The sequence below is a fragment of the Anomaloglossus baeobatrachus genome, chromosome 8 (assembly GCF_048569485.1).
Source record: "Anomaloglossus baeobatrachus isolate aAnoBae1 chromosome 8, aAnoBae1.hap1, whole genome shotgun sequence".
NCBI classification, from domain to species: Eukaryota; Metazoa; Chordata; class Amphibia; order Anura; family Aromobatidae; genus Anomaloglossus; species Anomaloglossus baeobatrachus.
Window position 1 is genome coordinate 62,189,197 of NC_134360.1, and position 16,143 is coordinate 62,205,339.

Consider the following 16,143-nt stretch of genomic DNA (forward strand, 5'->3'; position numbering starts at 1 on the left):
TGAAGACGCTAGGATCCAGGACTCAATGGCCACACAGTCAGGTTCAGGGCCGCAGAATTCCGATGGAAAAACGGCCCTTGGGACAGTAAGTCTGGTCGGTCTGGTAGTGCCCACGGTTGGCCGACCGTGAGATGCCACAGATCCGGGTACCACGACCTCCTCGGCCAGTCTGGGGCGACGAGTATGACGCGGCCGCAATCGGATCTGATCTTGCGTAACACTCTGGGCAAGAGTGCCAGAGGTGGAAACACATAAGGGAGCCGGAACTGCGACCAATCTTGCACTAAGGCGTCTGCCGCCAGAGCTCTTTGATCGCGAGACCGCGCTATGAAGGTCGGGACCTTGTTGTTGTGCCGAGACGCCATTAGGTCGACGTCCGGCACACCCCAGCGGCGGCAGATTTCCTGAAACACGTCCGGGTGAAGGGACCATTCCCCTGCGTCCATGCCCTGGCGACTGAGGAAGTCTGCTTCCCAGTTTTCTACGCCCGGGATGTGAACTGCTGATATGGTGGATGCTCTTTCCTCTACCCACATCAGAATCCGCCTGACTTCCTGGAAGGCTTGCCAACTGCGTGTCCCTCCTTGGTGGTTGATGTATGCCACCGCTGTGGAGTTGTCCGACTGAATTCGGATCTGTTTTCCTTCCAGCCACTGCTGGAAGGCTAATAGGGCAAGATACACTGCCCTGATCTCCAGAACATTGATCTGAAGGGTGGATTCCTGCTGAGTCCACGTCCCTTGAGCCCTGTGGTGGAGAAAAACTGCTCCCCACCCTGACAGACTCGCGTCTGTCGTGACCACTGCCCAGGATGGGGGCAGGAATGATCTTCCCTGCGATAATGAGGTGGGAAGAAGCCACCATAGCAGAGAATCCTTGGCCGTCTGAGAAAGGGAGACTTTCCTGTCTAGGGAAGTTGTCTTCCCGTCCCATTGGCGGAGAATGTCCCATTGAAGTGGACGCAGATGAAACTGCGCGAACGGGACTGCCTCCATTGCTGCCACCATCTTCCCTAGGAAGTGCATGAGGCGCCTTAAGGGGTGCGACTGACCCTGAAGGAGAGACTGCACCCCTGTCTGTAGTGACCGCTGCTTGTCCAGCGGAAGCTTCACTATCGCTGAAAGAGTATGAAACTCCATGCCAAGATACGTTAGTGATTGAGTCGGTGCCAGGTTTGACTTTGAAAAGTTGATGATCCACCCGAAAGTCTGGAGAGTCTCCAGCGCAACATTCAGGCTGTGTTGGCATGCCTCTTGAGAGGGTGCTTTGACAAGTAGATCGTCCAAGTAAGGGATCACCGAGTGTCCCTGAGAATGCAAGACTGCTACCACTGCCGCCATGACCTTGGTGAAAACCCGTGGGGCTGTCGCCAGACCAAATGGCAGAGCTACGAACTGGAGATGGTCGTCTCCTATCACGAAACGTAGGAAACGTTGGTGCTCTGTAGCAATCGGCACGTGGAGATAAGCATCTTTGATGTCTATTGATGCAAGGAAATCTCCTTGAGACATTGAGGCAATGACAGAGCGGAGGGATTCCATCCGGAACCGCCTGGCGTTCACATGCTTGTTGAGCAGCTTTAGGTCCAGAACAGGACGGAACGAGCCGTCCTTTTTTGGAACCACGAAGAGATTGGAGTAAAAACCTTGCCCTTGTTCCTGCAGAGGAACAGGGATCACCACTCCTTCTGCTCTTAGTGAGCACACCGCCTGCAGAAGGGCATTTGCTCGGTCGGGATGTGGGGAGGTTCTGAAGAACCGAGGCGGAGGATGAGAACTGAATTCTATCCTGTACCCGTGAGACAAAATGTCTGCTACCCACCGGTCTTTGACCTGTGGCAGCCAAATGTCGCAAAAGCGGGAGAGCCTGCCACCGACCGAGGATGCGGAGGGATGAGGCCGAAAGTCATGAGGCAGCCGCCTTGGAAGCGGTTCCTCCGGTTGTTTTCTTGGGGCGTGAATGAGCCCGCCAGGAATCTGAGCTCCTTTGCTCCTTCTGAGTCCCTTTGGACGAGGAGAATTGGGTCTTGCTGGAGCCTCGAAAGGACCGAAACCTCGACTGCCACTTCCTCTGTTGAGGTTTGCTCGATCTGGGCTGGGGTAAGGAGGAGTCCTTACCCTTGGACTGTTTAATGATCTCAGGCAATTGCTCACCAAACAGTCTGTCTCCAGATAGTGGCAAGCTGGTTAAACATTTCTTGGAAGCAGAATCTGCTTTCCATTCCTTTAACCACAAGGCTCTGCGCAAAACCACAGAGTTGGCAGACGCCATTGAGGTACGGCTCGTAGAGTCCAGGACAGCGTTGATAGCGTAAGTCGCAAACGCAGACATTTGCGAAGTTAGGGACGCTACTCGCGGCACTGCTGGACGTATGATAGAGTCCACTTGTGCCAGGCCAGCTGAAATAGCTTGGAGTGCCCACACGGCCGCGAATGCTGGAGCAAACGACGCGCCGATAGCTTCATAGACAGACTTTAACCAAAGGTCCATCTGTCTGTCATTGGCATCTTTAAGTGAAGCCCCATCTTCCACTGCAACTAAGGACCTAGCCGCAAGCCTGGAGATTGGGGGGTCCACCTTTGGACACTGGGTCCAGCGTTTGACCACGTCAGGGGGAAAGGGATAACGTGTATCCTTAAGACGTTTGGAGAAACGCTTATCTGGATAAGCATGATGTTTCTGGACTGATTCTCTGAAGTCAGAGTGGTCCAGAAAAGTACTCAATTTACGCTTAGGATACCGGAACTGGAACTTCTCCTGCTGTGCAGCTGCCTCCTCAGCAGAAGGGGCTGGGGGAGAAATATCCAACAGTCTATTGATGGCCGCTATAAGGTCATTTACCATAGCGTCACCATCAGGGGTATCTAGATTGAGAGCGGTGTCAGGAGTAGATTCCTGATCACCCACCTCTGTCTCCTCATACAGAGCCTCGTCTCGCTGAGACCCTGACCAGTGTGATGACGGCGAGGGTCTTTCCCAGCGAGCCCGCTTAGGCTGCCTGGGACTGTCATCCGAGTCAGAGTCTTCAGCCTGTGATGCCTGGGACCCCCTTGAAGTACGGATTAGTTCCAACTGAGGGGGACCGGGGAGCATAGACACAGCAGTGTCCATGGTATGAGAAACTGGCCTGGACTGCAAGGTTTCCAGGATTTTTGTCATAGTCACAGACATCTTATCAGCAAAAACTGCAAATTCTGTCCCCGTCACCGGGGCAGGGTTCACAGGCGTCTCTGCCTGGGCCACTACTACCATAGACTCTGGCTGACGAAGTGGCACAGGGATTGAACATTGCACACAATGGGGGTCATTGGAACCTGCCGGTAGATTAGCCCCACATGCGGCACAAGCAGTGCGTACCGCCTGTGCCTTGGCACCCTTGCGTTTTGCGGATGACATGTTGTTGTCTCCTCAGAGCAATGAGGGTATAAGCCAAGAAGCGACTGTACAGTGCAATATAAATATATATGGTACAGAGAAAAAATGCACCAAATAACACTGTGGCACTAGTGGGGCCAGCACTTATGTGCAGCTTACCGCCCGCATAAACGCGGGTGTGTGGTCGCCAGAGTCCCTTGTCTGAGTCCCCCAGAGCCTGTGTCCGTTCTCCAGCCAGACTGCATGCAGGAATGGCTGCCGGCGTCCTGTGGAGAGGGGCGGGCCCTGGGCGTGTTGAGACCAAGAGCGGGAAACTTGCGTCCCCACTGTGCCCAGTGAGAGGGCTGGAGCATGTAAATAAGGCTCCAGCCCTCGGCGCTGCCTATTGCACAGCGTCTCTCCCTTTCCCTGATTGACAGGGTGGGGGCGGGAACGAACCGTAACTAGGCCGCAAAAGCCGGGGACTAGATTTATGAGCGCTGCCGCCGTAAAAGCGCGGGCAGCGCGAGTCCCCGGCGCACTACAAGTCCCAGCGGCGCCGCCGCTCCCGGAGCGGCCGGCGCGGTAGTTCCCAAGACAAAAAATCACTCAGCTAAGCTGCAGTGACTCTAACCCGAGCGCGCAGCGCTAGTGCCCCCGGCGCACTAGCACACCCAGCAAGCCTGGAGTGTGCGTGGCCTGTCTGTGCGGGGACACAGAGTACCTGAACGTTGCAGGGCCTTGTCCCTGACTGTACTCAGCTCCTCCAGCAGGGTCTCTGGGTCTGTGGATGGAGCTCAGCCTCAGGGTTCGGGGGCCGGTAAGATCCCACTTCCACAGAGCCCCTCAGGGGGATGGGGAAGGAAAGCAGCATGTGGGCTCCAGCCTCCGTACCCGCAATGGGTACCTCAACCTTACAAACCGCAAGTGGGGTGAGAAGGGAGCATGCTGGGGGCCCTATATTGGCTCTCTTTTCTTCCATCCGATAGAGTCAGCAGCTACTGCTGACTAAACAGTGGAGCTATGCGTGGATGTCTGACCTCCTTCGCACAAAGCAGAAAACTGGTGAGCCAGTGATCCCACTGGGGGTGTATAGCCAGAAGGGGAGGGGCCTTACACTTTTTGGTGTAATTGCTTTGTGTGGCCTCCGGAGGGCAGTGCTATACACCCAATCGTCTGGGTCTCCCAATGGAGCGCCGAAGAAATGATGATCGTAATTTTGAAAAAGGTACAGAGCAAACCCGAAGCATCAGATATAAGCCCACCTTTGGATTACATTTATTTCAAAGGGGGAAAAAGTGAAGACAGATTATAAGGGAAAACTTTACAAGAAGTGATGTGCAAATTACCTTGGATTTCTCATCATCGTCAAATATAGCATTTTTTGGTCGGGGTGGGGGAGGCGGCATCATGGCTTCTACTTGCAGTTTTGGGTCTTCCTTTACAATCCCTATAAAAGTGGAGGAATAAAATAAAAGGAGTGCCAGAATATTACGTCCAAACCTTTAGCGTCAAGCATCAGGAAACACACCTTGCTTCTTTAACATCTGGTAGGCCTCGGCTATCTTCACTTCACTGGGAAGCCCAAGTGTCCAGCTGTACAAAAGCTCCAAGATCTTTAACTTCACTTTCTCAGGAGAGCGGGTGCCAAGGTACTAGAAAATAGTGTCTGGGTGAGTAAGGAGGCGCAAAGATAAAACTTGTAAAAAAAAAAAAAAAGCTGGTCTACAGAGGTCGATCCTCATTGTTGGCTAATGAATAGATGAGCGGATCCGATCTGTAAAGTTTGGGCTACGAACGGAATACAGACTTTACAAAATAAAAAAAATAAAATATAAAATAAAATAAAAATTGGTGTTCGTGATTTTTATCAATATTTTATGAAGATGATAATTTAATAAATGGTTTTAATTATTCTTGTATTTTTTTTTTTCTGCTACAAGACTTCTACTTGAGTACACCGGCCTGGAGATTTTTGAGCATCGTTCCAAAAAGATATGTCTTTCTCACTGTGGTTTTGAGCTGACGTATCTTTTATTGTGTGCTGACAAATAGCAACTCGCCAAACATCAGTTAGGCCCTTTTCGCACATCAGTTTTTGGCCATCAGTCACAATCGATCGAATTCGAAAAAAAAAACCAAACGGATCCTGCAACTGATGCCGCTGGATCTGTTTTTTTTATCATTGACTTGTATTAGAGATGGATTGCGACGGGTCGCCTCACGTTTAATCCGTTGTTCGATTGATCCGTCGAAAAATGTTTGTCCGTCGGACGGAGACGACGTCCACAGTAACGTTTTTTGTGTACATCGAAAAGAACGGATTCCGTCGCTATCCATCGTTTGGTAGAATGGAAGCATATGGGCGCAGGGTCGATCGGAATCCGTCAAATTACGGAATCCAGCGACGGATTCTGTTTTTTTAACTGAGCATTGTGATGACCTGGACTCTGTCAATGCTTAGCAAGGGTTACATTTCTTAAAATTCAGCCAGACATGAAGATAGTTTGTTTATAGATGAGGGATAATCCCTCATTGTTTCTACAAGACTCTTGTTGACTCATATAATTGTTTTCGCCACTGAAGGCCAGACACCCAGATAACTCAATTATGCAAACTTCCCATTCTATTACTAAGTGAATTGCTAGATGTGATGTAACTTACCTGTCTCACCCTTGTCTCTGGATATTTGAATATGGCTTGAAATCTAGCGAATAGGAGCCTAGTCTTTTCCACCAATCGTGAAGACCCCAATGGTCTGAATGGAGAGCTCAGGGGTATAAGAAGGAGGACTGTCCATTGCTCAGAGAGACTCTGGCTACATGCTACCAATCTAGGACCTGCGTATCCGATTGGCAAGCAATAACCTGGATTATAACACTATATGGACTTCAGCATTGAATGCAAGGATTCGGCTGTGATACCAAGGACTACCTAAGGAAGGAATCCAGCTTGGGACAATCCAGTCATCTGACTACAGACTTTGCGGACCTCAGCCAGCTTCCTAAATCTGGCGTTATTCCATTCTCGGTGGGTGCCCGCCAAAAGCGGGGTGCTGCTGGATTGGAGTAAATAGCCCTGGAAGCTCTGAGGCACAGACCTTCTAATCCCTGGTGAGCCAGCGGAAAGGTGAGACTCTGTTGCCTGTTACATTTGTGTGTTTTGCTGGTTATGTGCTATGTGCCGTTAATTGTTTGGGGATCCAATAAAGTCTTAATATTGTGATTCCCTCACCCTGTGTTGTCTGAGTAGTGTTCCGCCCACGGTTAAGGAGGTCGTGCGTTCAGTTGGGATGAGCCCTGCAGTCTTTCTAATGGCGGCTGGGCCAGCGGACGAGAGCACCCACTGACTCCCGTGTCTCCACAAGCATGCTCAAATATCAGTATATAACGTACAATATAACCCACGTGTCATTTTCAGTGCTGTGATTGGTTTTCAGTAGCCAATAACAATTGAAAGGCACCCCCTTTAAAAAAACGGATCCGTCAAAAATGTCAGAAACGGATGACAAACTGATGTAATGGATGCATAAAAAAAATGGAAGAATCAGATGACAAACTGATGCGACGGATCCGTCGATCCGACGGATTGTGACTGATGGCAAAAAACTGATGTGTGAAAGGGGCCTAAGTCTTAAAAAGGATTAAAAGGAGTTGTTCAGGTATGGCACAAAACTCTGTGGTCGCTCAATCAGTATTTTTCAGCACTGGGAGCGGGCATCATGTGACTGCAAATGTGTGTTATGCAAACACCTGGCCACATTACAACTAGATGTACACAGCAGAAGAAGGTTTATGGCACACTTGGAAATATGGGTGCTCAAGAAAGGTTCAAACCAGTCATTAGATACAAGAGAACTTGGCACACCAAAATTGAATATAAAGACTTTTATAGGCAATCCAAAAAAAAAATGTAAAATGCAAATTTACAGACACATGCAGACTAGACGTGCATACAATTCACTTATATTGAGCAAGGCGGTGTATGTCTATATTATACAAGCAATCCAAAAAAATTGTAAAATGTAACATTTCGACCCCTATATTTGGGTCTTTATCAGACACAATAGATTCTTGTGTAGTGATGCACATCACATCTATACAGGACAGCAATCTGATATATCAATAGATCTCACAGTGATTCTGACAGTATCACCATCTTAAAGGCATATCCCTACACAAGAATCTATTGTGTCTGATGAAGACTCAAATATAGAGGTTGAAACGTTACATTTTTTGGGATTGCCTGTGTAATATAGATATACACAGCCTCGCTCAATATAAGTGAATTGTATGCACGTCTAGTTGGAATGTGGCCGGAAGTTTGCATATCGCGTTACTTGCCGTCACAAGACTGCTCAATCTTGCTGCCGGCACCGGTGAATACTGACAGAGTACATTATGAGGGTTCAATTGTGCCAAACATGAACAACCCCTTTAAGCATTGAGGACTCTCCATTTTTATTTTTACTCCATTCTCCATTCCATGACCATTACAGACTCGCCTCCCAGCACTGACAAACTATGTAACAAGGTGACCGGTTTCACAGGCTTCGTAGAAAGATCAGTCTGATTGACCTAAAAATTTAGCTAGTCTGCAAAAAAAAAAAAAAAAAAAGGGGGGGGGGGGGTGTCTGACAATTCCACTAACAACCCAGATATCTAGTGCTGAACATGGTCTGGACGATGCCATTACGGTCACCTCTGCTCCTATAAGATAGAGCACATCTGGGACGTTAATGGTCGTCAACTCCAAAAAGGAGCTGCCAGCAGTGGCTCTTGATGAGTTGTCTAACTACATTCAGTGTCTCAGATCATTCGACAAACAAGAATATCCTCATTAATAGCGTGTCAAGGTATGTAAGTGGAACAGAAGCCCCTGAATAAATCGATATGTCTGGAAAAAATGTTTTTCATTTTTTTTGTCCTTTGCATATCGATAATATGTTTCTACCCTGTCATTGCCATAATTCCAGAACTTTTCCTCCTTGGTGTTGCAATAAATATGTTGACATTGATATAGGCTTGTGAAGACTCTGCACTCACCTTTGGGGAAACTACTTTTATCAGCTCATTAAGGAATCGGAACTTGCCAACTTCATTGTGAAACCTCTTGCCACAGTTCTTCATACACGCTTCTAGTACCTGAAGGAGATGAAATGTCTCAGGACATAAGAAAGTATGGAGAAACCACGAACAGTCTAGTAACATGCTCCACAGACTGACGATGGTCTTCCTCCTTCCAGATCTGTCCTCAAGCATTTACAGTCTGACAATGTAATTTAATGTAATACCCCTAGATAACATTCAGTAAATGCAAAACCTATAAAACAGATCAGTGCCACAATAGATCTACAAATAACAATCATATTTATTTGGTAAAAAAAACCCCTCTTCATGCATTAGGTTCATCAAGTGGGATAAAGGGGAGATGTCACACTACATTGTGGTGGAGAGGACAAAGTGCAGTCACACGGCTCAAGAACTGTAACAGTACAAGCAAATATATCACATATATAGACAGGAGTGTGCACAGGGTAAATAGCCATGGTTAAATAGCATAAACTCTAATAGAGATACCCAATAGGTGTATAAGTGTAAGTATTACCCATCAAATCTAACTATGAGCTGGCACAAACTCCCTACTACACTTCCCCTAAGCTTTTAGTTTATACCTGTGGCCAGGTGTATGTCTCACTACAGAAGTCACCTCAGCTGCCCCACCTCGACGCACGTTTCACCGCTACTTCCAGTTTCATCAGGAGGTCCCACATAGTAACGCCCACCACTGTGTCCATTATAAACTAAAATGCCTCCTTTGTGACCTTTAAAGGGGTAAAGTTACCCTCTAAAAATATTAATGCCCTCTGTGTGCCTCTTAGATCACACCAAGTAACCCTATACCAACAATGCTTAAATGCCCACTTAATAACCCTGTAGTCGAACCTTCATGTACAACTCCCCCACACACAGTGTAATGGACCCCACAGCTCCCATATACACAGTATGACTGTCCCACAGGTCCTCTCCACATACTATGATGGCTCCCCTATATGCATTGTGATAGCATTCAAAGCCCCTATATACAATTTGATATCTCACAACCCTGGTAACACAATATGATGTCCCCACAGCTCCCTATACACAGTATAATGCCCCCCCACAGCTCCCTATACACAGTATAATGCCCCGCCACAGCTCCCTATACACCATAACTGCCCCCAACAGCTTCCTATACACAGTATAATAAACCCCACAGCTCAAGATACAATGATTCCACCACAGCTTCCATATACACAGTATGATAGCCCTCAAACCCCCCCTACATACAATATCATTCCCTACTACCCACTATATACAGTATAAATCCCCCCATATCCCCTTATACATAGTGTAATTAAGGCTTTGAGAGCTCTTATACTATGTGCACAATTATTTTTTTATTTGTACTTTTGATGATTAATTTTATTAGTGAACAACTACAGCGCTGTTGTGGTTAACACAAAATGTTAATAAAACTGAATATTTTTGAAAGTAAGAGAGATGACGTGTTTCTTAAAAAAGAGAATTTTGTTTGCTTGCCGTAAATTCTTTTTCTTATAGTTCCGTATTGGGAGACACAGACATTGGGTGTATAGCTTCTGCCTCCGGAGGACACACAAAGTACTACACTCAAAAGTGTAGCTCCTCCCTCTGAGCTTATACACCCCCTAGAGAACCAGATCTAGCCAGTTTAGTGCAAAAGCTGAAGGAGAATAGCCACCCACAAGTAAAAACAGAGCAAGAACCGGAACAACCGGAGTCTCTGTCTATGACAACAGCCGGTGATAACATGCGGAACAAGAAACTGCCAACAGGCAACAGGGAGGGTGCTGGGTCTCCCAATACGGAACTATAAGAAAAAGAATTTACGGCAAGCAAACAAAATTCTCTTTTTCTTTATCGTTCCTATGGGAGACCCAGACATTGGGACGTCTCAAAGCAGTCCATGGGTGGGAATAAACAGAAAAACTGAGAAGTAGGCGGAGCCTAACTTCACAAGTGGGCGACAGCCGCCTGAAGGATGTGTCTGCCCAAGCTCGCATCTGCCGAAGCATGAGCATGCACTTGGTAGTGCTTTGAAAAGGTATGCAGGCTAGTCCAAGTGGCAGCCTGACAGACTTGCTGAGCCGTAGCCTGGTGCCTAAAAGCCCAAGAGGCACCGACAGCTCTGGTCGAGTGTGCCTTGATCCCCGGCGGGAGAGGCACCTGAGAACACTGGTAGGCATCCGAAATGGTTGACCAAATCCAACGGGCTAAGGTCGGCTTAGAAGCAGAGAGGCCCTTACGCCGACCTGTGGTTAGCACAAAGAGAGAGGTGCACCGCCTAAGAGCAGCGGTGCGAGACACATAGATCCGGAGCGCCCGCACCAGATCCAGAGTATGCAACGCTTTTTCAAAGCGATGAACAGGAGCCGGACAAAAGGAAGGTAGGGTAATGTCCTGGTTAAGGTGGAAAGGAGAAACCACCTTAGGGAGAAAGTCCGGAGTCGGACGGAGAACCACCTTGTCTTGATGAAAAACCAAAAAAGGTGACTCCGAAGAGAGCGCAGCTAAATCAGAGACTCTCCTGAGGGAAGTTATGGCCACTAGAAAGACCACCTTCTGTGAAAGACGAAACAAAGAAACCTCCCTAAGAGGCTCAAAGGGGGGTTTCTGCAAAACCGTGAGAACCAAATTGAGGTCCCAGGGATCCAAGGGCAGCCGGTAAGGCGGGATGATGTGAGACGCACCTTGCATGAAGGTGCGGACCTGAGCCAGCCGGGCGATACGCCGCTGGAACAGAACTGACAAAGCTGAGACTTGTCCCTTGAGAGAGTTGAGGGATAGTCCTAGCTGCAGACCGGACTGTAGAAAAGACAGAAGGGTCAGCAAGGAAAGAGGCCAAGGAGAATGGCCGGAAGAGCGACACCAGGACAGGAAAATCTTCCAAGTCCTGTGATAGATCTTGGCAGAGGAAGACTTACGGGCCCGAGTCATAGTGGAGATGACTTCAGGGGGGATACCAGAAGCCGTCAAGATCCAGGACTCAAGAGCCACGCCGTCAATCTGAGAGCTGCAGAATTCTGGCGGAAAAACGGACCTTGTGAGAGAAGGTCTGGACGGTCCGGAATATGCCACGGCACCTCTACGGACAGATGGAGCAGGTCTGGGTACCAAGCTCGCCTGGGCCAGTCCGGAGCAATGAGGATGACCCGACGGCCCTCCATTCTGATCTTGCGCAGAACTCTGGGCAAGAGAGCTAGAGGGGGAAACACGTAGGACAGACGAAACTGGGACCAATCTTGAACCAGAGCGTCCGCTGCAAAGGCCTGAGGATCGTGGGAGCGAGCCACGTAAACCGGAACCTTGTTGTTGTGACGGGATGCCATTAGGTTTACTTCCGGAGTGCCCCACTTGCGGCATATTGACTGAAACACTGCTGGATGCAGGGACCACTCGCCACTGTCCACGGTTTGACGGCTGAGATAATCTGCTTCCCAGTTTTCCACGCCTGGGATGTGGACTGCGGATATGGTGGACTTGGAGTCCTCCGTCCATTGAAGGATGCGTTGAACCTCCAACATTGCCAGGCGGCTGCGTGTCCCACCTTGGTGATTGATGTAGGCAACCGCTGTCGCGTTGTCTGACTGGACTCGGATGTGCTTGCCCGCCAACAGGTGGTGAAAGGCTAGGAGAGCTAGAAGCACAGCTCTGGTTTCCAGCACATTGATCGAGAGGGCTGACTCGGACGGAGTCCAAGTGCCCTGCGCTCGGTGGTGGAGACATACCGCTCCCCAGCCGGATAGACTGGCATCCGTGGTGAGGATCACCCAGGACGGGGCCAGGAAGGAGCGCCCCTGAGACAGAGAGAGGGGCCGAAGCCACCACTGAAGATAGGTCCTGGTCTGTGGCGACAGAGCCACTAGCCTGTGCAAGGAGGAAGGCTGCTTGTCCCAACAGCGGAGAATGTCCAGCTGCAGAGGACGCAGATGGAACTGGGCAAAGGGAACAGCCTCCATTGACGCCACCATCTGACCCAGCACCTGCATCAGGTGCCTGATGGAATAACGGCGGGGCCTCAGCAGAGAGCGCACCGCCAGTTGGAGGGACTGCTGTTTGACTAAGGGCAGCTTCACAAGTGCCGGCAGAGTCTCGAACTGCATCCCTAGGTACGTGAGCCTCTGGGTCGGAGTCAGAGTGGATTTGGGCAGATTGACCAGCCACCCGAATTGGGCTAGAGTGGCGAGAGTGAGCGAGACACTCCGTTGACAGTCTGCGCTGGATGAAGCCTTGACTAGAAGGTCGTCCAGGTAAGGAATCACTGCCAACCCCTGGAGGTGCAGAACCGCAACCACTGCTGCCATGACCTTGGTGAATACCCGAGGGGCCGTGGCTAACCCGAAGGGGAGAGGCACGAATTGGAAATGTTCCTCTCCGATTGCAAAACGTAGCCAACGCTGGTGTGAAACTGCAATTGGCACATGGAGATAGGCATCTCTGATGTCGATGGATGCCAGGAAATCCCCTTGGGTCATTGAGGCAATGACTGATCGCAGAGACTCCATGCGAAAATGCCGCACCTGAACATGCTTGTTGAGAAGCTTGAGATCCAGGATGGGCCGGAAGGAACCGTCCTTTTTGGGGACTAGGAAGAGATTTGAGTAGAAACCTCTGAACCGTTCCCGGGTGGGAACCGGTACAATTACTCCGTTGGCCTGCAAGGATGCCACGGCCTGAGAGAAAACGGCGGCCTTGGAGCAGGGGGGAGTTGACAGAAAAAATCTGTTTGGCGGGCTGGAAGAGAATTCTATCCTGTAGCTGTGGGAGATGATATCCCGCACCCACTGATCGGAGACGTGTTGAAACCACACGTCGCCAAAGTGGGAGAGCCTGCCACCGACTAAGGACGTTGCTGGCGCGGACAGATAGTCAAGAGGAGGCTGCCTTAGTGGCAGCAGCTCCTGCGGTCTTCTGTGGATGCGCTTTTGTGCGCCAGCTGGATTTTTGGTCCTTGGCTGAGTTAGTGGATGAGGCCGAGGGCTTAGAGGACGACCAGTTGGAGGAACGAAAGGAACGAAACCTCGACTGATTCCTACCCTGGACAGGTTTCCTGGTTTTGGTTTGTGGCATGGAAGTACTCTTCCCGCCAGTAGCCTCCTTAATAATTTCATCCAGCTGTTCACCGAACAGCCTGGACCCAGCAAAAGGGAGTCCAGCAAGGAACTTCTTCGAGGAAGCATCTGCCTTCCACTCTCGAAGCCACAGGATCCTGTGGATAGCGAGGGAATTAGCCAAAGCCACCGCAGTGCGGTGAGAAGCCTCCAGCATGGCAGACATGGCATAGAATGAAAAAGCTGAAGCTTGGGAAGTTAAAGCAACCATTTCGGGCATAGATTCCCTGGCGAGGGAATGCATCTCCTCTAGAGAAGCAGAGATGGCTTTGAGAGCCCACACTGCTGCAAAAGTTGGGGAGAACGATGCCCCCGCAGCTTCATACACAGATTTGGCCAGAAGGTCGACCTGGCGGTCAGTGGAATCCTTAAGTGAGGTGCCGTCAGCCACCGACACAACGGTCCGGGCTGATAGCCTAGACACCGGAGGGTCTACCTTTGGTGAATGAGCCCACTCCTTGACCACCTCAGGTGGAAATGGAAACCGGTCATCAGAACCACGCTTTGGGAAGCGTTTGTCAGGACAGGGCCTGGGCTTGGACACAGCGGCCTGAAAACTGGAGTGGTTAAAGAACACACTCTTTGTCCTCTTAGGCGAGGTAAACTGGTGCTTTTCTGCCAGAGAGGGTTGCTCCTCTGATACTGGCGGATTGAGATCCAGTACAGAATTAATGGACGCAATCAAATCACTAACATCTGAGTCACTTTCTGACAGATCAATGGGGCACATGGAGTTAGCCTCCGAGCCCCCTGTAAAGGCATCCTCCTCGTCACGCGAGTCAGCGTCTGAAACAGAGCCGCGGGACGAGGAAGGAGAGGGAGCCCTGCGTCTCCTTTTAGGAGGACGGGGTCTGGGACCAGATGATGAATCCTCTGTGAGCTCCGCTGAAAGAGCCCTAGCAGCAGAGGCACCCTGTGAAGGGGGCTGATGCATGTTCAGCAAAGTCCTGGACAGCTGTCCCATGGAGTCGGCAAAAGACAGGGAGATAGACCTAGATAAGGATTCTACCCAAGCCGGGGGTTCAGCCACAGGGACCGGAGCAGCCTGAGAGACCACTGGGGGGGGCGATTCCAGGCTGAGGCATCGTCAGGTTAGAGCAGGCATCACAATGTGGATAGGTGCTCGGTTCCGGCAGTAGGAGCTTACATGCAGTGCATACTGAATACAGCTTTGGAGCCTTGCTCCTCGTGTGAGACATGCTGCTGAAGTGGGGGCTCTGCCAGAATGACCCCCAGAGAGTATATACAGAAGGTCCACAACCGGAGGTTGTGGCTTACCAGACCGCTGGAGCGGTTTGTGTGCCCTCCAGATCCCAAAGCCCGGACCCCCAAGCACCTCAGCAGGGATGCTGCAGCCAGCGCTGATCGCAGGGAAGAACGCTGAGAAAATGGCGCCGGAGTGAAGAGAGGGGGCGGGACTCACTCAGAGAGCGGGATCTGGAGGGCCAAAGAGACCTACAGGGGAGGAGACATGAACTCAGTGAGGAGTGTCTCTCCCCTGTGTAGAACGGCCGCTGGGCGGAGCCGCACTGTCCCTCTGCATGAATGACATGCGAAAGCAGTGAAACCGAAAGTAGGCCTCCGGCGAAGCCGGGGCCTAAATTTGAGCGGTGCAGCCGGCGCGCAGGCACCATCGGCGCGGTTCTCAGGTGACAGCCAGAGAACCCGCCGGAAATGTCACAAAAATCACTCAGCACACTCTCCCCCAACAATAAAGTACACGGGACCCCCATATATAAACGTCTCAGGTACTTAGCTTGCTGAGACGCAGGGTTCCAAGTCCCTGGGAGCGAGTTCTCCGGTCCAGCAGGATCCTGAAGGGCTGCGGATGGAGACCGGTCTCCTGGCAAGCATGGAGAACCGTGCTGGCTCCCACTTCAAGCCAGAGCCCGGAGGGATGGTGAAGGAGCACGGCATGTAAGGCTCCAGCCTTGGAATCAACCTTAACAGCACCGCCGACACAGTGGGGTGAGAAGGGACATGCCGGGGGTCCAGGCTTGGACCCGCTTTTCTTCAAACTCTTTCCAAAAATGAAAAATCAGATGAGAATGCATGTGTGGATGTATGCCTCCTGAACACAAAGCGATAAACTGGCTATATCTGGTTCTCCAGGGGGTGTATAAGCTCAGAGGGAGGAGCTACACTTTTGAGTGTAGTACTTTGTGTGTCCTCCGGAGGCAGAAGCTATACACCCAATGTCTGGGTCTCCCATAGGAACGATAAAGAAAGAATATCTCTGTGTGCAGATTAATAATACAGAAAAAAATGTTCTTTTCCATCTTTGTTATTATTACTATTTTGCCATTTATTTCATGACGCTTTACATGTGGCAAGGGGTGTACATAATAGGGACAAGTACATCATAAACAAAACAAGGCACAGACAGGTACTGGAGAAGAGAGGACCCTGCCCCGAGGGCTCATAGTGTACAGAGAAAGGGTGAGGTTACAGTAGGTGAGGGTGGAGAGGGTTGTTCGGCATTATAGAGGACCGAGAGTTACTGCAGGTTGTAGGCTTGTCAGAAGAGGTGGGTCTTCAGGTTCCTTTTGAAGGTTTCCATCATGGTAGGTGAGAGTCTGTCTGATATATTGGGGTAG

At 50.2% G+C, this 16,143-nt stretch overlaps 1 protein-coding gene across 1 annotated transcript in view; it reads right to left on the bottom strand.

Annotated features, from left to right (window-relative positions):
• GGA1 (golgi associated, gamma adaptin ear containing, ARF binding protein 1) overlaps positions 1–16,143 on the bottom strand; it is a 111,399-nt gene that overhangs the window by 65,525 nt on the left and 29,731 nt on the right. The window contains exons 4-6 of the mRNA XM_075321726.1: positions 8,400–8,498; positions 4,886–5,009; positions 4,704–4,804 (exon numbers count right to left, since the gene is read on the bottom strand). Coding sequence (XP_075177841.1) covers positions 4,704–4,804; positions 4,886–5,009; positions 8,400–8,498 — 324 coding nt within the window. The remainder of the gene's footprint in view (positions 1–4,703; positions 4,805–4,885; positions 5,010–8,399; positions 8,499–16,143) is intronic.